This window comes from Scyliorhinus canicula, chromosome 3, assembly GCF_902713615.1.
Source record: "Scyliorhinus canicula chromosome 3, sScyCan1.1, whole genome shotgun sequence".
Taxonomy (NCBI): Eukaryota; Metazoa; Chordata; class Chondrichthyes; order Carcharhiniformes; family Scyliorhinidae; genus Scyliorhinus; species Scyliorhinus canicula.
In genome coordinates this window covers 73651147-73676721 of record NC_052148.1, presented here as the reverse complement: position 1 = coordinate 73676721, position 25575 = coordinate 73651147, and the positions used below count along the sequence as shown (strand labels likewise).

General features: G+C 48.2%; 1 protein-coding gene across 6 annotated transcripts in view; it reads left to right on the top strand.

The window, feature by feature from the left end:
• The first annotated feature begins 10405 nt into the window (after window positions 1–10405).
• Window positions 10406–25575, top strand: part of LOC119962734 (cyclic AMP-responsive element-binding protein 3-like protein 3) — a 30809-nt gene continuing 15639 nt past the window's right edge. Inside the window, exons 1-5 of one of the 6 annotated variants that reach the window (XM_038790723.1) lie at window positions 10406–10552; window positions 16497–16637; window positions 18937–19249; window positions 23268–23383; window positions 25342–25434. In XM_038790723.1, coding sequence (XP_038646651.1) covers window positions 16497–16637; window positions 18937–19249; window positions 23268–23383; window positions 25342–25434 — 663 coding nt within the window. In that variant the 5' untranslated portion in view covers window positions 10406–10552. Of the gene's footprint in view, window positions 10579–10797; window positions 10810–11042; window positions 11050–12835; window positions 12860–13952; window positions 13974–16496; window positions 16638–18936; window positions 19250–23267; window positions 23384–25341; window positions 25435–25575 lie in introns of those variants that run through there. The other 5 variants (XM_038790724.1, XM_038790727.1, XM_038790726.1 and 2 more) reach the window with 5 other exon arrangements.

Sequence of the window (25575 nt, the reverse complement as noted above, 5' to 3'; positions counted from 1 at the left end):
TCCGTACTTGGATAACGTCACCATCTGCAGCCATGACCAGCAGGACCACGACGCCAACCTCAACCGATTTCTCCAGACTGCCCAGAAACTCAACCTCACGTATAACACGGAGAAATGCGTTTTCTGCATGACCAGGCTAGCCATCCTCGGCTATGTCGTGGAGAATGGAGTCCTAGGCCCCGACCCGGACCGTATGCGCCCCCTCTTACAACTCCCTCTTCCTCATTGTCCCAGGGCCCTCAAGAGGTGCCTGGGGTTTTTCTCATATTATGCCCAGTGGGTCCCTCAGTATGCGGACAAAGCCCGCCCACTCTTTAAGGCCACACTCTTTCCTCTATCAGATGACACTCGTCAGGGCTTCACCTGCATCAAGGAGGACATCGCCAAAGTGGCCATGCGGGCGGTGGATGAATCCGTCCCTTTTCAGGTAGAGAGCGATGCCTCTGAGGTAGCTCTCGCAGCCACACTAAATCAGGCAGGGAGACCAGTCGCCTTTTTCTCCCGGACCCCCTCCACTTCGGAACTTCGACACTCCTCGGTCGAAAAGGAAGCACAAGCCATCGTGGAAGCTATACGTCACTGGAGGCACTACCTCGCAGGTAGGAGGTTCACACTCATCACCGACCAAAGATCGGTTGCCTTTATGTTTGACAACTCACATAGGGGCAAAATTAAAAACGATAAGATCCTATGGTGGAGGATCGAACTCTCCACCTACAAGTACGATATTATGTACCGACCGGGGAAGCTCAATGAGCCCCCAGATGCCCTGTCCCGCGGCACGTGCGCCAGCGAGCAGGACGACCGTCTGAAAGCTATCCACAATAACCTCTGCCACCGGGGGGTCACCCGGCTCGCCCACTACGTCAAAGCCCGAAATCTGCCTTTCTCCACCGAGGAGGTAAAAGCGGTCACCAGGGATTTCCCGACCTGTGCGGAGTGCAAACTGCACTTCTATAGACCAGACAGGGCCCACCTGGTAAAGGCCTCCCGGCCCTTTGAGCATCGATTTCAAAGGGCCACTCCCCTCGACCAATCGGAATGTGTACTTCCTAAACATAATAGACGAGTTCTCCTGCTTCCCCTTTGCTATCCCGTGTCCCGATATGACCTCCCACACAGTCATTAGGGCCCTGCATAGTGTCTTCATCCTGTTCGGTTTCCCCAGCTACGTGCACAGCGACCGGGGTTCGTCCTTTATGAGTGACGAGCTGCGTCAGTACCTGCTCGACAAGGGCATTGCCTCGAGCAGGACTACCAGCTGTAACCCCAGGGGGAACGGACAGGTGGAGAGGGAGAACGCAACGGTCCGGAAGACCGTCCTACTGACACTTCGGTCCAGGAATCTCCCGACCTCTCACTGGCAGGAGGTCCTCCCCGACGCGCTCCATGCTATTAGGTCCCTCCTATGCACAGCCACCAACCAGACCCCTCACGAGCGGCTATTTTATTTTTCCAGGGGCACTACCACGGGGGTTTCGCTCCCAGCATAGGTGAAGACACCGGGCCCGGTTCTCCTCCGGACGCACGTCCGGACCCACAAAACTGACCCACTCGTGGAGAGAGTGCTCCTGCTCCATTCAAACCCCCAATACGCGTTCATTGAATACTCTGATGGCCGTCAGGACATTGTTTCCCTCCGGGACCTGGCACCTGCAGGATCCAACTCCGACATTACTACTGCCGAGGTACCCTTCAGACTATACCCCACCCACCCCCCCACGCCTACAGGTTCGTTGCCCGTGCTCCGCGCCCCCGGGTTTCCGGCGCTCCCCGTCACCAGTCGAACCAGTCGGATACGAAGCTCTGACCAAATCACCCCGGAGACCGCCATGGTACCCCCGCCGACCGCCACCACCCAGCCACCAGAAGAGGCTGCAACCCCAGTGCTTCGTAGATCTCAGAGGACGACTCGACCGCTGGACCGACTCAATTTGTAATTTGTAGACCCATCACCCCCCACTGGACTTGATTTTTTTTACAGGGGGTGAATGTGGTGAATCACATTCCTAGTAATTCACACTGTGTTATATTGTATGTGTTGTGTCTCTGTAAGCTCGGCATACGAGCAGTTGCGCGGCTCTGCCCATAGGGAGAGATGAGGAGTTTGTACTGGGCTCCACCTTTGGTTCCCCCCATGGTTCCTCCCACTAACTGGAAGTATAAAGATCTGCGGTTGTGAGCTGCTGCCAGTTCATCTCGTCGCAGGCAGGCTCAGTTGTAAGACTATTTAAACCACTGTTCACTTCCAATCTCGTGTCTTGTGAATCGAAGCACAACACAATCATCCCCGACCATCCCCCAAACCTCAGTCTAAGTCCAGTTTTTCGGCCTGAACAAAGGCCCATGCCTCCTCCGGGGACTCAAAATAGTGATGACGGTCTTTGTGGGTGACCCACAGGCGCGCCAGCTGTAGCATGCCAAACTTCACCCCTCTCCTGTGCAGCTCTGCTTTCGTACGATTATAAACTGCCCTCTTCCTCGCCACCTCCGCACTCCAATCTTGGTAGATTCGGACCTTCGCATTCTCCAATCTGCTGCTCCGCTCCTTCTTGGCCCACCTAAGCACCTACTCTCGATCAGCGAACCGGTGGAACCGCACCAGCACCGCCCTCGGCGGCTCGCTGGGCTTGGGCTTCCTCGCCAGCACCCAGTGGGCCCCCTCCAGCTCCAAGGGCCCATGGAAGGACCCCGCTTCCATCAGCGAATTCAATATGGTGACCACATAGGCCTCCATGTCCGATCACTCCAGCCCCACCAGGAGGCCCAGCATCCGCAGATTCTTCCGCCTTGACCGGTTCTCCATCACCTTGAACCTCGCCAGCCACTTCTTGTGGAGCACCTCGTGCGCCTCCACCTTCACCGCCAGGCCTAGGATCTCATCCTCGTTTTCCGAGACCTTTTGCCGGACCTCCCGGATCACCGCCCCTTGGGCCGTCTGGGTCTCCAGGAGCTTGTCAAATGAGGCCTTTAGAGGTTCCTGCAGCTCTGCCTTAAGCTCCCTAAAGCAGCGTTGGAGCCTGGTCCCCGCCCGCCGCCATCTTGGTCTTCCTCCCTCGCACCTTTCTCTGCTCCAATGCCACTTTTTTAATCGCCCCGCTCCTGGTCCAATCCATACACCAGCAGGGAAATTTTGCTGTTCCCTTTCCACACCGGGAAAAGTCAAACAAGCGCCGTAGCGGGCCCTAAAAAGAGCGCAAAATTCCTATGCTAGCGGGAGCTGCCGAATGTGCGACTTAGCTCTGCATAGCCGCAACCGGAAGCCAATAATAAAGATTATTGTTATTAATAAAGATTATCTTGATATTGTGATTTCAGATGACGGTCCTCAATTCACAAGTATAGAATTTCAAGAATTTACAGAATCATTTGATCGAAGTGTACAAGATTATGAGGGACATGTACAGTTGGATACAGAGCAGCTGTCCCCGTTAGTTAAAGGGTCAGTCATGAGGGAACATAAGAACATAAGAACTAGGAGCAGGAGTAGGCCATCTGGCCCCTCGAGCCTGCTCCGCCATTCAATGAGATCATGGCTGATCTTTTGTGGACTCAGCTCCACTTTCCGGCCCGAACACCATAACCCTTAATCCCTTTTTTCTTCAAAAAACTATCTCTCTTTACCTTAAAAACATTTAATGAAGGAGCCTCAACTGCTTCACTGGGCAAGGAATTCCATAGATTCACAACCCTTTGGGTGAAGAGGTTGCTCCTAAACTCAGTCCTAAATCTACTTCCCCTTATTTTGAGGCTATGTCCCCTAGTTCTGCTTTCATCTGCCAGTGGAAACAACCTGCCCGCATCTATCCTATCTAGTCCCTTCATAATTTTAAATGTTTCGATAAGATCCCCCCTCATCCTTCTAAATTCCAACGAGTACAGTCCCAGTCTACTCAACCTCTCCTCGTAATCCAACCCCTTCAACTCTGGGATTAACCTCGTGAATCTCCTCTGCACACCCTCCAGTGCCAGTACGTCCTTTCTCAAGTAAGGAGACCAAAACTGAACACAATACTCCAGGTGTGGCCTCACTAACACCTTATACAATTGCAGCATAACCTCCCTACTCTTAAACTCCATCCCTCTAGCAATGAAGGACAAAATTCCATTTGCTTTCTTAATCACCTGTTGCACCTGTAAACCAACTTTCTGTGACTCATGCACTAGCACACCCAAGTCTCTCTGAACAGCGGCATGCTTTAATATTTTATTGTTTAAATAATAATCCCGTTTGCTGTTATTCCTACCAAAATGGATAACCTCACATTTGTCAACATTGTATTCCATTTGCCAGATCCTAGCCCATTCACTTAACCTATCCAAATCCCTCTGCAGACTTCCAGTATCCTCTGCACTTTTCGCTTTACCACTCATCTTAGTGTCATCTCCAAACTTGGACACATTGCCCTTGTTCCCCAACTCCAAATCATCTATGTAGATTGTGAACAATTGTGGGCCCAACACGGATCCCTGAGGGACACCACTATCTACTGATCACCAACCAGAGAAGCACCCATTAATCCCCGCTCTTTGCTTTCTATTAATTAACCAATCCTCTATCCATGCTACTACTTTACCCTAATGCCATGCATTTTTTCTTATGCAGCAGCCTTTTGTGTGGCACCTTGTCAAAAGCTTTCTGGAAATCCAGATATACCACATCCATTGGCTCCCCGTTATCCACTGCACTGGTAATGTCCTCAAAAAATTCAACTAAATTAGTTAGGCACGACCTGCCCTTTATGAACCCATGCTGCGTATGCCCAATGGGACAATTTCTATCCAGATGCCTCGCTATTTCTTCCTTGATGATAAATTCCAGCATCTTCCCTACTACCGACGTTAAGCTCACTGGCCTATAATTTCCTGCTCTCTGCCTACCTCCTTTTTTAAACAGTGGCGTCACGTTTGCTAATTTCCAATCCACCCCAGAGTCTAGTGAATTTTGGTAAATCATCACTAGTGCATCTGCAATTTCCCTAGCCATCTCTTTTAGCACTCTGGGATGCATTCCATCAGGGCCAGGAGACTTGTCTACCTTTAGCTTGCCCATCACTACCTCCTTAGTGATAACAATCCTCTCAAGGTCATCACCTGTCATAACCTCATTTCTATCAGTCACTGGCATGTTATTTGTGTCTTCCACTGTGAAGACCGACCCAAAAAACCTGTTCAGTTCCTCAGCCATTTCCTCATCTCCCATTATTAAAACTCCCTTCTCAGTCTAAAGGACCAATATTTACCTTAGCCACTCTTTTTTGCTTTATATATTTGTAAAAACTTTTGCTATCTGCTATCTGCTTTTATATTCTGAGCAAGTTTACTCTCATACTCTATCTTACTCTTCTTTATAGCTTTTTAGTAGCTTTCTGTTGCACCTTAAATATTTCCCAGTCCTCTAGTCTCCCACCAATCTTTGCCACTTTGTATGCTCTTTCCTTCAATTTGATACTCTCCCTTATTTCCTTAGATATCCACGGTCGATTTTCCCTCTTTCTACCGTCTTTCCTTTTTGTGGGTATAAACCTTTGCTGAGCACTGAAAAATCGCTTGGAAGGTTCTCCACTGTTCCTCAACTGTTCCACCATAAAGTCTTTGCTCCCAGTCTACCTTAGCTAGTTCTTCTCTCATCCCATTGTAATCTCCTTTGTTTAAACACAAAACACTAGTATTTGATTTTACCTTCTCACCCTCCATCTGTATTTTAAATTCCACCATATTGTGATCGCTCCTTCTGAGAGGATCCCTAACTATGAGATCATGAATCAATCCTGTCTCATTACACAGGACAAGATCTAGGACCGCTTGTTCCCTCGTAGGTTCCATTACATACTGTTCTAGGAAACTATCGCGGATACATTCTATAAACTCCTCCTCAAGGTTGCCTTGGCCGATCTGGTTAAACCAATCGACATGTAGATTAAAATCCCCCATGATAATCGCTGTACCATTTCTACATGCATCAGTTATCTCTTTGTTTATTGTCTGCCCCACCATAATGTTACTATTTGGTGGCCGATAGACTACTCCTATCAGTGACTTTTTCGCCTTACTATTGCTGATTTCCACCCAAATGGATTCAACCTTATCCTCCATAGCCCCGATATCATCCCTAACTATTGCCCGGATGTCATCCTTAAATAACAGAGCTACACCACATCCCTTACCATCCACTCTGTCCTTCCGAATAGTTTGATACCCTCGGATATTTAACTCCCAGTCGTGACCATCCTTTAACCATGTTTCAGTAATGGCCACTAAATCATAGTCATTCACGATGATTTGCGCCATCAACTCATTTACTTTATTCCGAATACTACGAGCATTCAGGGAAAGTACACTTATGTTGATTTGTTTACTTCTGTTTTGAATCTTAACATCTCCAGTTTTACTCCTTCTAGTATTACTGGGCCTATTCACTGAGCTCCCCTCAGTCACTGTACCTTGTACTGTCGCCCTTTTTGATTTTTGACTATGTCTTCTCTGTCTTGCACTTTCCCCCTTACTTCCTTTTGCTTCTGTCCCTGTTTTACTACCTTGCAACTTCCTGCATCGGTTCCCATCCCCCTGCCACATTAGTTTAAACCCTCCCCAACAGCTCTAGCAAACACCCCCCCCTCGGACATCAGTTCCAGTCCTGCCCAGGTGCAGACCGTCCGGTTTGTACTGGTCCCACCTCCCCCAGAACCGGTCCCAATGCCCCAGGAATTTGAACCCCTCCCTCTTGCACCATCTCTCGAGCCACGCATTCATCCTATCTATCCTGACATTCCTACTCTGACTAGCTCGTGGCACTGGTAGCAATCCTGAGATTACTACCTTTGAGGTCCTACTTTTTAGATTAACTCCTAACTCCCTGAATTCAGCTTGTAGGACCTCATCCCGTTTTTTACCTATATCGTTGGTGCCTATGTGCACCACGACAGCTGGCTGTTCACCCTACCCCCCAGAATGTCCTGCAGCCGCTCCGAGACATCCTTGACCCTTGCACCAGGGAGGCAACATACCATCCTGGAGTCTCGATTGCGTCCACAGAACCGCCTGTCTATTCCCCTTATGATCGAGTCCCCTATCACTATAGCCCTGCCATTTTTCCTCCTGCCCTGCTGCGCAGCAGAGCCAGCCACGGTGCCATGAACCTGGCTTAAAACCACACAGATCGGGAGAAAGTGCAAACTCCAGTCACCCAAGGTCAGAGTCAAGCCCGGGAACATAAGTTCAAGGTGAGGAGGTTTACATAGAACATAGAGTGCAGAAGGAGGCCAGTCGGCCCATCGAGTCTGCACCGACCCACTTAAGCCCTCACTTCCACCCTATCCCCGTAACCCAATAACCCCTCCTAACTTTTTGGTCACTAAGGGCAATTTAGCATGGCCAATCCACCTAACCTGCACATCTTTGGACTGTGGGAGGAAACCGGAGCATCCGGAGGAAACCAACGCAGACACGGGGAGAGCGTGCAGACTCCGCACAGACAGTGACCCAGCGGGGAATCGAACCTGGGACCCTGGCGCTGTTAAGCCACAGTGCTATCCACTTATGCTACCGTGCTGCCCATCAAGGGTATGTGAGGAAAAACTTTTTCACCCAGAGGTTGGTGATGGTCTGGAACATACGGCCTGGGAGAGTGATAGAGGCAGTGTGCATCACATCCTTTTAAAAAGTAGGTGGATGAACACTTGGCACATCATAACATTCAAGACAAGTGTTGGCAAATATGATTAGGTCGGTAGGTCAGGTATTTTTCATGTGTCGATGGTAACTTGATGGGCCGAAGGACCTCTTTTGCACTTGTGTATTTCTGTTCAATGGGGTTTCCTCAGACTAATGGGGAGGCTGAGAGAGGGATCAGAACTGGAAGAATGAGGATTTTCAGCTGGCACGCTTGAGTTACCAATCCTCACCCTTGCAGATTGGATTGGTTCTATGTGAATTACACATGAGGAGAAGTTTGCGGACATAGATTCCTACTCGTCCACATATATTGATGCAACAGGCCATAGACACAGACTTAGAGATAGAACATAGAACATACAGTGCAGAAGGAGGCTATTCGGCCCATCGAGTCTGCACCGACCCACTTAAGCCCTCACTTCCATCCTATCCCCGTAACCCGATACCCAATAACCCTTCCTAACCTTTTTGGTCACTAAGGGCAATTTAGCATGGCCAATCCACCTAACTTGCACATCTTTGGACTGTGGGAGGAAACCGGAGCACCCGGAGGAAACCCACGCAGACACGGGGAGAACGTGCAGACTCCGCACAGGCAGTGACCCTGCGGGGTATCGAACCTGGGACGCTGGCGCTGGCCACAGTGCTAACCACTTGTGCTGCCCATAGATAGGATGAGGAAGAGAGGAAACTTACCAAAATAAACAGATGGAATGCCATGACATTTGGTACAGAGCAAGAATGTCATCAGATCGTGACAGGGCGATTAGGTTTGGATCAGAAGTCAATTGCGATTTGAAGAAATGGTGGAGAAATCATCACACCTGAGATCTTACAGTGTCCTGAGGAAACAATGCATCGTAAAAAAAACAGAAGAACTTTGATTGCGGTTGAACACCAGTGTGAAAATCGGAGAACAGGTTGCAATCATCACAAATGAAAGAAGACACTGAAGCAGGTGACCCACAAACATGGACTAGTTTGAATTCTGTTCAGCAGCTTCCAGAAGAACAACAGCAGAATGATGGAATGCCTTATTCCCTACAAACAAGAGGAGAATGAGGTCTAGTAGATTAGTCAAGGCACCACAATGCTTATCTGTGTAAGAGAGGTGAGAATCTCAGAAAAGCAGGAGAGAGAAGAAAGAACAAGGGAACATGGAGAGAGAAAAAAAAACATTTACCTAAAATTCTACCCTTGGTATAACATAAAGGCAAGGTAAATTTGCCATTGTCTCAGATGACCATAAGCTGCTTTCTCCTTTGAGGGGAGAGCTGACCAGTGGTAATTTAACCTGAGGATCACCACACCTCAGGCGAGGGTTGAGAAGGCACGGCCTTTATGAATATCCTCAGCTGATATGTAAATTGAACCCATGCTGCTGGCTTTTCACTGTATTATGAACCAGCTGTCTAGCCACCTGCGGTAAACCAGCCCCGGGTATAACAAAGTATGTTAGACTAAGTCCCATAAAGGATTAACTGTAATAGTCTGTGACTTTGTAGAAGGAAGTGATACAATCTCCTGATCTGAGAGTCGAGGAGAAAGCAGTATGGAGAGAATCTAGTGTAAGGGGGTGTTTTCATAACTATAAATATGTTACAATTAAGTTAGTGTTTGCAGCTAACAATCTTATTGATGTTTCTTAAATCCAAGCACACAAACAACCTCACTTCCATTACACGATGGGGCTATTCCTCATCTTCTGGCTCCACTCAGTCCCACCTTCCTGATCTTTGGCCACCCATGCAGTCCAGGGGTTGGTGAGCAAGTTTTTGTTGGTCTACTGTTTGTCTGACCAATTGGCAACCACCTACAGGTTTAGTTGGACGCAGCCTGTGTGAATGGTTACTCTAGCCGCCTACAGATTTGTCAGTGAATGACCCTGGAGAGGGAGCACATTGAGAGGGTGGCACAGTGGCAAAGTGGTTTGCACTGGTACTTCTTACTCCAGGGACCCAAGTTCAATTCAGGCCTTGGTGACTGTATGGTGTCTGCACTTCCTACCTGTGTCTGCATGGGTTTCATCCGGGTGCTACGGTTTCCTCCCACAATCCAAAGATGTGCAGGATAGGTGGATTCACCATGCTAAATTGCAACTTAATGCCCAAAAAGGTTAGGTGGGTTATAGGGATAGGGTGGAGGCGTGGGCCAAAGTAGGGTGCTCTTTCTGAGGGTCAGTGCAGATTTGATGGGCCAAATAGTTCCTTCTGCACTGTAGAGATTCTACGTGTCAGCCAGTTCGTTTACTGCAGTGCCTGATAACCAACCCGGGACTGGAGTGGACATTAGTTACATTACTATTTAAATATATAGATTCATTTTCTATGGTTTTGTTATTTATTAGTTATGGCCCTTTTTCTGTTTACTGACACTATAGGCCTACCCAGTGTCTCCTTACTGACTTATTTTGAAAACTAACCCACCCAAATCCTCATGATGCAACTTTTGGCTGAACAAGCCTATTCACTGCCCAGATGCATCACTTGGAATTCCCCTCATATTGTTCAGATGTGAGGATAACAACATGATTGACTTCTTGCAGAACTTATCCGCAAATGCAAACTCGCACTAAATAAACCAATCTAGAGGGAGCAGAGGCGGGATTTCCAGCAATGGTGCAAAGCTGCAGGAAGGCAGTAGGTTGATGTGGCAGAGGGCGGTCAGGCGCCTGTTGCTGAGCGCTGTAGTTCCCCGGCTCCGGTTTGATGTGTAGCAGAGAGCAGAAGGAGGGCTGCAGGAACTACACTACCCAGGGGAGGCACTGCACCTCCCGCAGTTCCGGTTACCTGATGTCATTTTTGCCCAGTTGGAATCTGTTGCCGGAGAGAAACATCCCCGTCGGAGAGCAGAGCAGGTCGGACAGCCAGGACCCAGGGTAAGACAACAGAGCCAGGACCCAGGGTAAGATAACAGAGCCAGGACCCAGGGTAAGACAGCACGGCCAGGACCCGGGGTAAGACAGTACAGCCAGGACCCAGGGTAAGACAACAGAGCCGGGACCCAGGGTAAGACAGAGCCAGGACCCAGGGTAAGACAGTACAGCCAGGACCCAGGGTAAGATAGCACAGTCAGGACCCAGGGTAAGACAGTACAGCCAGGACCCAGGGTAAGACAGCACAGCCAGGACCCAGGGTAAGACAGTACAGCCAGGATCCAGGGTAAGACAGTACAGCCAGGACCCAGGGTAAGGCAGTACAGCCAGGACCCAGGGTAAGGCAGCACAGCCAGGACCCAGGGTAAGACAGTACAGCCAGGACCCAGGGTAAGACAGTACAGCCAGGACCCAGGGTAAGACAGTACAGCCAGGACCCAGGGTAAGACAGTACAGCCAGGACCCAGGGTAAGGCAGCACCGCCAGGACCAGGACCCAGGGTAAGACAGCATGGCCAGGACCCAGGGTAAGGCAGCACCGCCAGGACCCAGGGTAAGACAGCACAGCCAGGACCCATGGTAAGACAACAGAGCAAGGACCCAGGGTAAGACAGCATGGCCAGGACCCATGGTAAGAGCACGGCCAGGACCCAGGGTAATGCAGCACAGCCAGGACCCAGGGTAAGACAGCACGGCCAGGACCCAGGGTAAGACAGCACATCAGGACCCAGGGTAAGACAACAGAGCCAGGACCCAGGGTAAGACAACACAGCCGGGACCCAGGGTAAGACAACAGAGCCAGGACCCAGGGTAAGACAACAGAGCCAGGACCCAGGGTAAGACAACAGAGCCAGGACCCAGGGTAAGACAGCACAGCCAGGACCCAGGGTAAGACAGCACAGCCAGGACCCAGGGTAAGACAACAGAGCCAGGACCCAGGGTAAGACAACACAGCCAGGACCCAGGGTAAGACAGTACGGCCAGGACCCAGGGTAAGACAACAGAGCCAGGACCCAGGGTAAGACAGCACAGCCAGGACCCAGGGTAAGACAACAGAGCCAGGACCCAGGGTAAGACAACACAGCCAGGACCCAGGGTAAGACAGTACGGCCAGGACCCAGGGTAAGACAACAGAGCCAGGACCCAGGGTAAGACAACACAGCCAGGACCCAGGGTAAGACAGCACAGCCAGGACCCAGGGTAAGACAACAGAGCCAGGACCCAGGGTAAGGCAGCACAGCCAGGACCCAGGGTAAGACAACAGAGCCAGGACCCAGGGTAAGACAACACAGCCAGGACCCAGGGTAAGACAGTACGGCCAGGACCCAGGGTAAGGCAGCACAGCCAGGACCCAGGGTAAGACAACAGAGCCAGGACCCAGGGTAAGACAGCACAGCCAGGACCCAGGGTAAGACAACACAGCCAGGACCCTGGGTAAGGCAGCACCGCCAGGACCCAGGGTAAGACAGCATGACCAGGACCCAGGGTAAGACAGCACAGCCAGGACCCAGGGTAAGACAACAGAGCCAGGACCCAGGGTAAGACAGCTCGGCCAGGACCCAGGGTAAGGCCGTACAGCCAGGACCCAGGGTAAGGCAGCACATCAGGACCCAGGGTAAGACAACAGAGCCAGGACCCAGGATAAGACAGCACAGCCAGGACCCAGGGTAAGACAACAGAGCCAGGACCCAGGGTAAGACAGCACAGCCAGGACCCAGGGTAAGACAGCACAGCCAGGACCCAGGGTAAGAGCACAGCCAGGACCCAGGGTAAGACAACACAGCCAGGACCCAGGGTAAGACAACACAGCCAGGACCCAGGGTAAGGCAGCACAGCCAGGACCCAGGGTAAGACAACAGAGCCAGGACCCAGGGTAAGACAACAGAGCCAGGACCCAGGGTAAGACAGCACGGCCAGGACCCAGGGTAAGACAGCACAGCCAGGACCCAGGGTAAGACAGCACAGCCAGGACCCAGGGTAAGGCAACACAGCCAGGACCCAGGGTAAGACAGCACAGCCAGGACCCAGGGTAAGAGCACAGCCAGGACCCAGGGTAAGAGCACAGCCAGGACCCAGGGTAAGACAGTACAGCCAGGACCCAGGGTAAGACAGCACGGCCAGGACCCAGGGTAAGGCCGTACAGCCAGGACCCAGGGTAAGACAACAGAGCCAGGACCCAGGGTAAGACAGCACGGCCAGGACCCAGGGTAAGACAACAGAGCCAGGACCCAGGGTAAGACAGCACGGCCAGGACCCAGGGTAAGACAACAGAGCCAGGACCCAGGGTAAGACAACACAGCCAGGACCCAGGGTATGACAGCATGGCCAGGACCCAGGGTAAGACAGCATGGCCAGGACCCAGGGTAAGACAGTACAGCAAAGACCCAGGGTAAGACAACAGAGCCAGGACCCAGGGTAAGACAGCACAGCCAGGACCCAGGGTAAGACAGCACAGCCAGGACCCAGGGTAAGACAGCACAGCCAGGACCCAGGGTAAGACAACAGAGCCAGGACCCAGGGTAAGGCAGCACAGCCAGGACCCAGGGTAAGACAACAGAGCCAGGACCCAGGGTAAGGCATCACAGCCAGGACCCAGGGTAAGACAGCACAGCCAGGACCCAGGGTAAGACAACAGAGTCAGGACCCAGGGTAAGGCAGCACCTTCAGGACCCAGCGTAAGACAGTACAGCCAGGACTCATGGTAAGACAGTACAGCCAGGACCCAGGGTAAGACAGTACAGCCAGGACCCAGGGTAAGACAGTACAGCCAGGACCCAGGGTAAGAGCACAGCCAGGACCCAGGGTAAGGCAGCACAGCCAGGACCCAGGGTAAGGCAGTACAGCCAGGACCCAGGGTAAGACAGCTCGGCCAGGACTCAGGGTAAGAGCACAGCCAGGACCCAGGGTAAGACAGTACAGCCAGGACCCAGGGTAAGACAGCACAGCCAGAACCCAGGGTAAGACAGTACAGCCAGGACCCAGGGTAAGGCAGTACAGCCAGGACCCAGGGTAAGGCAGCACAGCCAGGACCCAGGGTACGACAACAGAGCCAGGACCCAGGGTAAGACAGTACAGCCAGGACCCAGGGTAAGACAGTACAGCCAGGACCCAGGGTAAGACAGTACAGCCAGGACCCAGGGTAAGACAGTACAGCCAGGACCCAGGGTAAGACAGCGCAGCCAGGACCCAGGGTACGACAACAGAGCCAGGATCCAGGGTAAGACAGTACAGCCAGGACCCAGGGTAAGACAGCACAGGCAGGACCCAGGGTAAGACAGCACAGGCAGGACCCAGGGTAAGGCAGCACAGCCAGGACCCAGGGTAAGGCAGCACAGCCAGGACCCAGGGTAAGACAGCACAGCCATGATCCAGGGTAAGATAGCATGGCCAGGACCCAGGGTAAGACAACAGAGCCAGGACCCAGGGTAAGACAGCACAGCCAGGACCCAGGGTAAGACAGCACAGCCAGGACCCAGGGTAAGGCAGCACAGCCAGGACCCAGGGTAAGGCAGCACAGCCAGGACCCAGGGTAAGGCAGTACAGCCAGGACCCAGGGTAAGGCAGCACAGCCAGGACCCAGGGTAAGACAGCACAGCCAGGACCAGGACCCAGGGTAAGACAGTACAGCCAGGACCCAGGGTAAGACAGTACAGCCAGGACCCAGGGTAAGGCAGCACAGGCAGGACCCAGGGTAAGACAACAGAGTCAGGACCCAGGGTAAGATAGCACAGCCAGGACCCAGGGTAAGACAGCACATCAGGACCCATGGTAAGACAGCACATCAGGACCCATGGGGGATATCTTCTCACTGCTGTTGCCTGTTTGAAATGGGAGCTGCACTGAATCATGCTCATGGTGTTAGGTGCTGAGGGTGGAGAGGGAAATGTGCAGTCGCAGCAGTTGTCATTCGTTTGGTTCTTAATATATAAAAAAAACAAATTGATACGCGTCTCCTTTTCAGGATGCGTATTAAAAGCAGAGTCGTTGATTGGGCTTCCAATCTCTGTTCAGCTCAATAAACACTTCAGTAGCTTTGGTAATTTCAAGTTTAAAACTTGATCTTCCTGCAGGAGATTGTGCGGTGCTGATTCCAGGAAGCAATCCTGCTCGAAATTCTTGAAGGAATGAGAAGTTTCTCCTTTGCTTTCAAATGGAGTTTTAATCTATTCAGAGTATTTTGAAATCCGAACTCTGCTGTGTAATTTGATAAAAGGGTTTGCAGCGTTGAAATACTTGCAGGTGAACCATACTCTGATGGACCTGTAATATTTGGGTTATAGGTTGCTTCACATCCTTGCAAAAGGAATGGCAATGAAATCTATTTGGTTCTGCGGTCATTGAACACATAATTATTTTTCACTCGTAATTAACATTTGGTTCCACAGTTGTGTAATAGTGTGGTCTGCGACTCTATCAATGAAACACCATTGTCAAAGTAATTGTAAGGTAATTAAATTGTGTACAATACAAATTTACAATGTTTCACCATCTCTTGGGTTTTCATTGAGTCGAACCTGTTTCTGCAATAGAGTACTGCATGCTTTGAGGGATGGAATCCTGCCTTGTGACAGAAGATTGCCTCTGCAATCCCCTCCTGGTTTTTAAACATTGTACTGCCCTGTTTCATAACTTTGGGATCTTTTAAATAAAGGAGAAGGTATTTGTAGAATGCTGCATGGAAGACTTAGTTTATTAAAAAGGATTAGCTTCAAAGCATTTTTCCAGCATAGATGGTGGGGCCTAACATTACAACTGTATTTGTTCAGCTGTTATGCTTTCTTGTTGCTGTACTTAGTTTTTAAAAAGTGTTATTTTTTTCTTTGTTCAAAGTAAATTCCTACCAACTCGAGGATCGTCTTAGCAATGTCAGGCAAAAAAGCATCAGCATGTCCTATAGAATATTAGAATCATAGAACGCAGTGGGGGCATCAGGACATGTCCTTTGCACAGTGGACTTCTCCATGCAAGAGGAGTTGTTGGGTAACAATCATAGTGTGGGTCCTCTGCATGGTTCTACAATAACAGAAACAAATTTGACCTTCCAGCTGTAACTAATAACCCAGCTCAAACGTCAAGACATGCTTCCTAATTCCTTTTACCCCTTCTTTCCCCTTCTACTCCCTCATGCCCTCTACTCCCCCATGCCTTCCTTGGCTGAGGAGGAGCAAAAGTCTGTTGTAAAATTGCAGATAGCTCCATCCACAGTAACGGCATTCACTGCTACCTCTAACAGATCTACCCAGATCTCTTTGGCATTCAAATGGCAGCAAAAGAATTGCAGCGATTTGAGAATGGCAGTAGCTGGAGCTTGAAGGAAGGCTGGGACTCCCACAAAGAGGTTAAGGCAGCTCAGCCTCTGGTGCATGAAGTTACAGCCCTTCAGCTTCAAGGAAGTAGTCATGTGTTTGTCAAGCTGCTTATTTCTAAGAATCAACTAATAGTTCAGATTACTCACTTCAGAAAAGGGGCACAGCAGTTGCTTCTTATGGTTTGCATATATTCAGGTGCAAGAACATAGAACAGTACAGCACAGAACAGGCCCTTCGGCCCTCGATGTTGTGCGGAGCCTTGTCCGAAACCAAGATCAAGCTGTCCTACTCCCTGTCATTAGTTCCGGATTATTTGATTATTTTATATCTTCACACCCAAAGATTTTTGTTTATGTGCCATATCTGTTAATATGCAGCAATTAATTATAAGTCGAGTTTTGCATAAACAAGTGTAGGTACCTCCCTTGAAAGTAAAACTGGTTGCGGCAAGTGTTATCTAAGGTGACGGATGTATTCTGGTCTATGCAAATGTTCTGCATATTTCTCATTAGCCTTGTAATCTTAATATTTGTGTGATACACATAAGGTCATGGGTCTTATTATAGTAGAACTGCATTTATGAACAGTTTAAATTTCTTGTTAAAGTATATCCTTCTTCTCTCTTCCCCCTCCCCTTAGATGTCTCTTAGCAATGCCCTTGACCTTGATAATGAGCTGCTAGAGTTGCTGTTGCAGCAGCAACAGTCTGGACCACTTCCACATGAGGAGTTTGGTGATGGCACCAATTTCATGAAGGAGTGGGGACTGTGTGAACATGATGTAAGTGTTTAGTCATTATCTCCTTTTTTTTTCCCCGTCCTCTTCATTTGAAGGTGTTTTTGTATAGTTCCTCAGGTGTACTGGTTGTCCTTCAGTTCATAAATGCCAGTTCTTTGTGTGTGTCATATTGAACTACTAACCCTCCTAAGAACTACTGAGATTGTAGCACACGCTAACTGAGAGCAGATAATGGGGGAGACGGCGGTGTGGTGGTAATACCACTGAACACCCAGTGTGGATGGGGGCGGGGGAAGGAGTAGGACCTGCTCAAGAACCTACTCCTGGGCCTGGCCGAATTAGCCATCAACAAGTCCAGGCAGCAGGCAACCAAGGGGGGGGGGGGGGGGGTGTCCAGCCTGACTGTCTGCCCCTCTACCGCAGCTACATTCATTGCTGGGTGTCCTTGAAGAGGGAGCATGTGGTGTCCACCAGCACCGCTGTGGCACTCCATGCCCAAAAGGAACCTCGGGGATTAAGGTGCGTTATCGACTCTCTAAATTATGTTTTGGTTTGATGCTTTAAGTTTCATTTGTGATTTGTTTATGGCAGCATCACTTTAAGGGGCTGTCCCTTTGATTTGTCCCTCAGTTTATTTGATTTATTTTAATTGGTTAGTTGGGTAATACCATTGGACTACTCGTAACCCAGAGGCCCCAGGCTAAGGATTTGGGGACACAGGTTCACATCCCACCATGGCAGCTGGTGGAATTTAAATGTAATTAATAAAATAAATCTGGAATTAAAAGCCAACGGTACTTGATCCTGACTCCAGACCCACAACATTGTGGTTGACATTTAACTGTCTTCTGAAACGGCCCAGCAAATCACTCAGTTCTAAGGCAATTAGGGATGGCCAACAAATGCTGGCCTTGCCTGTGATGCTCACATCCCATAAAAGAATAAATAAAAACAACAATATACAAACATAATGGGTTTGTATTCTCTTCCAAAAGGAGAAGCTTTGTATTAGCAAAAAGGGGCAGCACGGTAGCATGGTGGTTAGCACAATGGCTGCACGGCGCCAGGGTCCCAGGTTCGATTTGCGGCTTGGGTCATTGTCTGTGCGGAGTCTTCACATTCTCTCCGCGTCGACGTGGGTTTCCTCCGGGTGCTCCGGTTTCCTCCCACAGTCCAGATTTGTGCAGGAGTAGGTGGATTGACCATGCTAAATTGCCTTTAGTGTCCAAAAAAATAAAAGGTAAGGTGGGGTTACGGGGATAGGGTGGAAGTGTGGGGATAGGGTGGAGGTGTGGGCTTAGGTAGGGTGATCTTTCCAAGGGCCGGTGCAGACTCAATGGGCCGAATGGCCTCCTTCTGCACTGTAAATTTGTGTGAAATTCTGTGTGTGAAGTGGTTCATTTATCTAGGCCAGGATTTTAGGGTTCCACCACTATCTGTCTCCAGCCAGCAGATGGAGTAGGCCATTTAAATTGCCATTTTGTTCGGAAGGGACTGTATTTTGCAATCAGGTGGGAGGGGCTGGAAAATCCTGGCCCAAGAGGTAATAGGTATTCAGGATAGTAATCACAATTAATTAATTTCACACACTAAAGCAAAGTACAGGCAATTTTTAAAAAGGAAACGGGTTGTGGCCAATTGTTAAGACTGCCAGCCATGCTTCATTGCAGAAAGCTCAGACATGCTACAGCCATTCTGCACCTCCTGTTCCCATGCTGGCTCCTTGAAACGTGATGGGAATGCTTCTGGGAGCCCACTGACAATGTTTACATGACCATTTTCTTTGGGAAATCAGCCATGGGTTGGACTATTGGGATGGGCAGCACTCCCTGCCTGCCAAAGCTGTGGTAGAAATTTGCAAAGCTCGAATATTCAAAAGCTTAATGTCTAAATTTGTTTGGTCACATGCTTCCTTTGGTTCAAATATCAGTTTGCCATCATTGGAACTAAAACTTGCACAAGCTGGTCTGGAACAAAACAGCAGTAAAGATCCAATTATGGATAATGTGGAAAAGCAATGGGCGGAATTTTCTGGCCCTGTCTCGGCAGGGGTGGGGCCAGAAAATGTGGCGAGCTGTTTAAAAATTCATTGCCTTCACCACGACTGGAAATCCCATCCCATCTGCCCAATGTTTTCTTTTTCTCTCCAGCTAGTCCTAATGATCTGTCAGAATTTATCCAAAGGGCGGTTTATATTTATCCAATGGGATGTTATTTTGTCAGCATTTATCCAGTGGGCTGTCTGTAGTTATCCAATGGGCAGTTAGTATTTATCCATGCTCTACCAATTGTCTTTTTGGTACAAACTTAAATTCCCTGCACCTCCCTATTGCATTTACAGATGTTGAATGACCACGACACTGAGGATTTCTTCAACTCTATCATCGGTCCTTTTGAGGATGAGGCCCCTAACACAATGTCCTGGTCTCCATTGGGCAGTGACAGTGGAATATCAGAAGACAACAACAACTGCAGCCAGGAAGATAGTCCATCAGGCAATGACGTTGCACCGTCTGATAGCCCATCCTTTTTTGAAGTCATACATTCAGATCATAATTATTCACTTCATCAGAACTCTCAGAATGAAGACGATTGTTTGTACAGTGTAAGGACTGAGAACCCTTCAGTAGAAGCAGACATCTCGATTGATTTAGGTTGGTGTCTACAGTTTTTATATTGTAAATATCTAGCCGTGCATTGCTGTGGGCTTGTCTTTTTGTTTACAGATCATCGAGGAACATACAAGATTGTGGTGAGTGGTTGGACGAACGTTGCTTTGAACCAAATGCTTTAACATGTATGATAACAGTTGGTGCTGACTCCACTTCTTTTGCGTCTTTTTATTCTTCTGTCTCCTTTCTAATCCACCAGCTCATCTCTCTGAGGTTGCGGTGATATTGGCAACTTTACACTATGCAATTTGACTAGGTGTTACAACATACTGTGCTGCCCCAGTATGCTATAGTTTCTCATAACTTTTATTTGTGGTAATGATACTATGTGCGGAATTCAAGGTGTCAGGCTCTGACAGGCGTGTCGCTCTCCAGCTGCACAGACCACTTTTCACTCCAGACCTCGAGACTCTCTGAAGCAAAAGAATGAGTGGGTGAGGGTTTCGCATGGTGGGGCCATATGGAGGCAGCAAGCTCGGCTCCACACAAATCACTCTTCCACCACCCCCCCCCCCCCCCCCCCCCCCCCCCACACACACACACACGCACAGGCCCGCCGCTGCCAGGACCAGCCCCTGGCATTGCCCTGCCACAGGTTAGCACAATGCCAGCCTGTGACAGGGGGCAATGCCAGGGCTTTTCCCTTGCATGTTCCCTTTCCTCTGGGAGCTATGTTACTTTAGCGGTCACAGAAGAGTCCAAATAGGAAGCGTAGTGAAGAAAACTGTTTTATTATGAAGTAAGCTATATTCGCACAGTACACTTCGGGTCCCAGCCGGGATTCCTCATGCTCGGTTCCCGTCTGGGCTGGCTTTTATGCAAGAGTCCATTCACCCCGCTGATGAGTGCCGACCCCTCTGCAGGGAAGCTCGTATTCACCGAGCGTCGAGGGGAGGCTAATTGGTCCATCTCCGTAGATTTCGTGCTACTTATGACACTTAGAATTGCGCCTCTAGCGGGATCCCCTCGAATTAATCTTGTTTTTAAAAGGCTGTTGTCAGTCACGTTGGTGAGGTTTGAATATTCAGTAAGGGGCGAATCATGTTGAGCTGGGGGAAGCAAGGTAATGATATTAAAATCTATTGAAGTGAGGGCTTAAGTGGGTCGGTGCTGACTCAATGGACCGAGTGGCCTCCTTCAACACTGTATGTTCTATGTTCTGTATGAAATCCATTAAAGTGAGGCTCTCTTCCTTTGTGGGTGTGAATCTCGCGATGTCACCGGCGAGGGGTGGGGAAAATCGGGGAATGCAATCTCTCCTGCAAATCGCTTCTATATGTTAACCCTCAAAAAGAGCTAACTGTTGAACTTGTATACTAACTTCAAGAGGAGCCTGTCATTCATTAAACAGGTGTAAAGGCATGCATTATTACGTATAGAATTACATAAAATCTACACCATAGAAACAGGCTGTTTGGCCCAACTGTTCTGTACCAGGCTCTCTCTTGTTTATATCAGATCGCCTCACAATCTTTTACTTTTGTGATGATAAAAGTCCTAGTTTGTTCAAATTTTCCTAATACTTCTAGACTCTCTGTCCTGGTATTATCTTTACAATTTTTTTATGCGTCCTCTCCTGTTCGTCTATTTCCTTGTGGTAATATGGAGGCCAGAACTGTACACTGTATTCTAAGTGTGGCTCTATAAATGTATCTATTAGTTTAACATAGCTTTTTTGCTTTTTTAATTTTATTCCTTTTGGTCTTTTCATTTTTTGTTATAAATTTAGAGTACCCAATAATTTTTTTGTAATGAAGGGGCAATTTAGCATGGCCAATTCATCCACCCTGCACATCTTTTTGGGTTGTGGGGTGAGACCCACGCAGACACAGGGAGAATGTGCAAATTCCACACGGACAGTGCCCCAGGGCCAGGATCATGCTGGGTTCTCAACGCAGTGAGGCGGCAGTGCTAACCACTGCGCCGCCATGTCGCCCTTGGTCTTTTCACTTTCACTGCCTTTGTTAATCTGTATTGCTGCGCTGAATGTTTTGTCAAGCTATAAATTTTGATCCCTATGCAACCTTTAGACCGCTAATTTCCAAGGAGTAGGTGGTTTTAAAAAATTCCTCCTACCAATGCACAGCCACAAATATATATGACCAGGCCTGTCAATTTGTTAGGCACTATAGAACCTGAAATTGCTCAATGGATTTCAAATGGAATAGTAAAGATTCTATTATAGCTATTGTGAGTGATCCAACAGGTTTTCTGCTATTTTAAAGGTATGCTTCCTGCTTAATTGTTTACTCAGTTTCTTTCAGGGGAACAGTTTATTTAATTTCTCCTTCCAAGTCCCAAATTGGAATAGCGGCAAATCCCTTTCCTAACCTCAAAAATATCCAAATTCTCATTTCAGTAAAGACAGTATTTGTCTTTTAAATGCATAAACATGTTTTATTAATGAGCTGTGCTTCACGTCTTTTTGATGGTCCATGACGAACAACACGGGACCAGTATTATCTAAATTTTGAAAGGAGCAGTGAGGAAGAGTAGGTTAAAGTGTTTCCTTCTCAGTGAAAGTTAATTGTCGAAGTCTAAACAAAATGAATTACCACTTGCTACAGAGGGCATTTGCAAAGATTTTATTTTGTCACCACCTCCAACTTTATTTTATAAATTTCAGTTATGCAGGTTTTGAAGATTATATTTTTTAAATTAAGTTGTGAAATGGAAAAGGTGTATTTTGAAAGCTTTAGCACAAGCCCCATAAGACAGCTGAAGGGGTAAAATGGCAAATATATGGTTATTGGTTTGGTGTTTTCAGCATTCGCTTTGTAATATTGGCTACCACATAACTTCTCTTCATCATAAGGTCAGAAGTGAGGGTGGTCGCTGATCATTTCACAATGTTCAGTGCCATTCACCACTCCTCGGATTCTCAAGCAGCCTGTACAAACACAGCAAGAGCTGGCCAACATTCAAGCTTGGCATGATAGGTGGCAGAAATTATTACTTGCTGGCTCAGTGATGGGCAATGGCCATCTCTAGCAGGAGAGAATATAACCATTTCCCATGACATTTAGCAGCATCACCAGCATGGAATCCCCCATTATCAACATTCTGGGGCTTGCCATTGACCAGAAACTAAATTAGACTAGCTATGTAAATACTGGAGCAGCCAGAGCAAGCCAGAGGCTGAGAATTCAGTAAGCAATACATTTCCTGACTTCCCAAAGTTCGTCCGTCCACCATTTACAAGGAATATGAAGGAATATACTCCCCTTTCCTGGGTGAGTGCTGCTCCAACAACACTGAAAATGCTCAATACCTTGCAGAACAAAACCGCACACTTGATCAACACCCCATCCACCAACTTAAGCATTCACTCCCTCCATCTCTGATGCACAGTGCTAGCGGTGTGTACCATCTACAAGATTCACTGAGGCCCCTTCAACATCACCTTCCAAGCCCACGACCTCTACCACCTAGAAGGACAAGGGCATCAGATGCATGGGAAGACCCATCACCTGCAAGTTCCCCTCCAAACCACACACCGTCTTGACTTGGAGCTATATTGCCATTCCTTCACTGTCACCGGATCAAAATCTCCACTCCTAACAGCACTGTGGAAATACCCACACCAGATGAACTGCAGAGGTTCAAGAAAGCTGCTCATTGCCACCTTCTTGAGAGAAATTAAGGATGAGCAACAAATTCTGGCCAGACCGTGATGTTCACATTTCATGAAAGAATGAAAAAAAAGGCGAACCTGTTACGTGTTAGCAATCTATGTTCAGTCTGGTCAAGTAGTGAATGGTCTCACTTCCTCCTTGGAGAGAAGGGTCCAAGTAATGGGCAGCCCATGGGTCCAAAATGGCAAAATCTTCCTGTCTGCTCCCCATGCAACCCTTCACCCGTGCAAAATATCTATTGTTTTTTCCACCGAAGTTTTGAAGTTTGTCAAATTGTCCTTCCATTTGTCAAGTTATTTAATTGGTGTTTATTTAGTGTGTAACAATTATTTGAACACAACATATATCATTATTTTTCACAATAGAAGACTGGGAACCTGACTTTCTGGCTGAAAACCCACAAGTAATTCCTGCAGAAGAAAGCACTGGCCTTGTAACCCTCACCATTGAAGATCTGCAGCAAAACCATAACACAAGTCAAGTAAGGGAATATTGAAATTAATTTTCACAAACACTTACTTTGAATTGAGGTTTGTGTAAAAAAAAAAAAAAGTAATTTATTTGGTGGGAGTAGAGAAGTGTGGGCCCTTACAGGATTGAGCTACATGGTTTTCCTCTCCCACTTCCAGATGACATCAATAAGGTGCTCATCAATAAGGTGCTCATCAATAAGGTGCTCATCAATAAGGTGCTCATCAATAAGGTGCTCATCAATAAGGTGCTCATCAATAAGGTGCTCATCAATAAGGTGCTCATCAATAAGGTGCTCATCAATAAGGTGCTCATCAATAAGGTGCTCATCAATAAGGTGCTCATCAATAAGGTGCTCATCAATAAGGTGCTCATCAATAAGGTGCTCATCAATAAGGTGCTCATCAATAAGGTGCTCATCAATAAGGTGCTCATCAATAAGGTGCTCATCAATAAGGTGGGTCAAGTCCCTCTGTAAAGAGGTGAAGGCGGCATCATGTGACTACAGGGTATTATTGAAAGTTACACACTTTGCTCGTCCTGGTGTTTTAATTCAATTTACTCCACTCCTCGAAGAAATATTGGGCGGGATTTTCCTGTGGCGGAGGCAGCTTGCTATTGGCTGCCGGCGGGATCTTCCGGTCCTGCCCAATGTCTGCGGCATTTTGCATGGCTCGCCTGTCCTGTTGCCGGGGAACCCACCGTGTGGGGTTCGCCTTTGGAGAGACCAGAAGATCCCACCGGTGGGAACATCTGGAAGATCCCGCCCATTGTTTCAAGTGAATATTCACCTCCACCCTCAGTCCAGATGAGATGCAAACTATCCCCTGTATTCTTTTATTAGTGCAACCCAGTGTATTACATTGGTATGTGAATGGGGCAACAGGGGCACTTTTCACCAGTTAGAACATAGAACAGTACAGCACAGAACAGGCCCTTCGGCCCTCGATGTTGTGCCGAGCAATGATCACCCTACTCAAACCCACGTATCCACCCTATACCCGTAACCCAACAACCCCCCCCCCCCCTTAACCTTACGTTTTAGGACACTACGGGCAATTTAGCATGGCCAATCCACCTAACCCGCACATCTTTGGATTGTGGGAGGAAACCGGAGCACCCGGAGGAAACCCACGCACACACGGGGAGGACGTGCAGACTCCACACAGACAGTGACCCAGCCGGGAATCGAACCTGGGACCCTGGAGCTGTGAAGCATTTATGCTAACCACCATGCTACCGTGCTGCCTATTGTGCCTGTTGTGTAGGCACATGCGTGCGCGCGCACACACACAAATGAAGTAGCACCACAAGCAGTTTGGAAACAAGCTGTCGTCTTTATTGGATGATGGCAGCGCACAGCCTGGAAGTCTTGGTAGCTATTTCAAGAGTGGTGTTGACTTAGGCCTGGGAACAAGCTTCCTGGCCAACTCTACGTACATGACATAGTCTGAGAGTTGCATGGTGTAGATTAAAACTAAAAATGAATTCAGCCAAGAGACAATCGAGTAGCAGAAACTTTCTTTGGAATAAAATGATCCTCTTTCTCACTGCAATGTGGAATTTTCTGAATTGTGCAAAGTTGACGGGGATCAGCTTGAAGCTGATATTAGTAAATTTTTGCAATTCAACCCAAACTAGCTACAAATTAGCCTAACGTACAGTTTAACCGTATGGGTGAGCAAATTACATTTAAATAAGACTTGTTGCTTGGATTTTTGGAGCCATTTAAATTGAATTAAAATGAGCCTGAGGTCCTGCTGCGAACCTTGGCAGCACCTCTTGTTCCTGGCTGCTCTGCAGATAAGGCAGAAGTTTGGGAAACACAAACTTTGCAGTGTCTACGTCCTGGAAATTATCCTGTGATATATTTGTAAATTGTCAGAAACATGTTTTCACTTATCAAAAACATTTGATTGAAGTGTGTGTCAGACATGGTCTCTTAATATTTTCCTATTCTTTATCCAGTTTTGCTTTGATGAATTGGTTCTGACTGATGAGGAAAAAAGACTTTTAGCCAAAGATGGTGTGGATTTACCTTCAAACCTACCCCTCACAAAGGTCAGAGCAACTTTATTGTGGTTTACCTACTCAGAGAGAATTTGATTTTTTTGTTGCATTAATCTTCCATCTAAGGCGTTCCCTCTGGATCAAGAATAACTTGTTTGCCCTCTGGTGCGATGGGTTCTGAGATTGCCGATA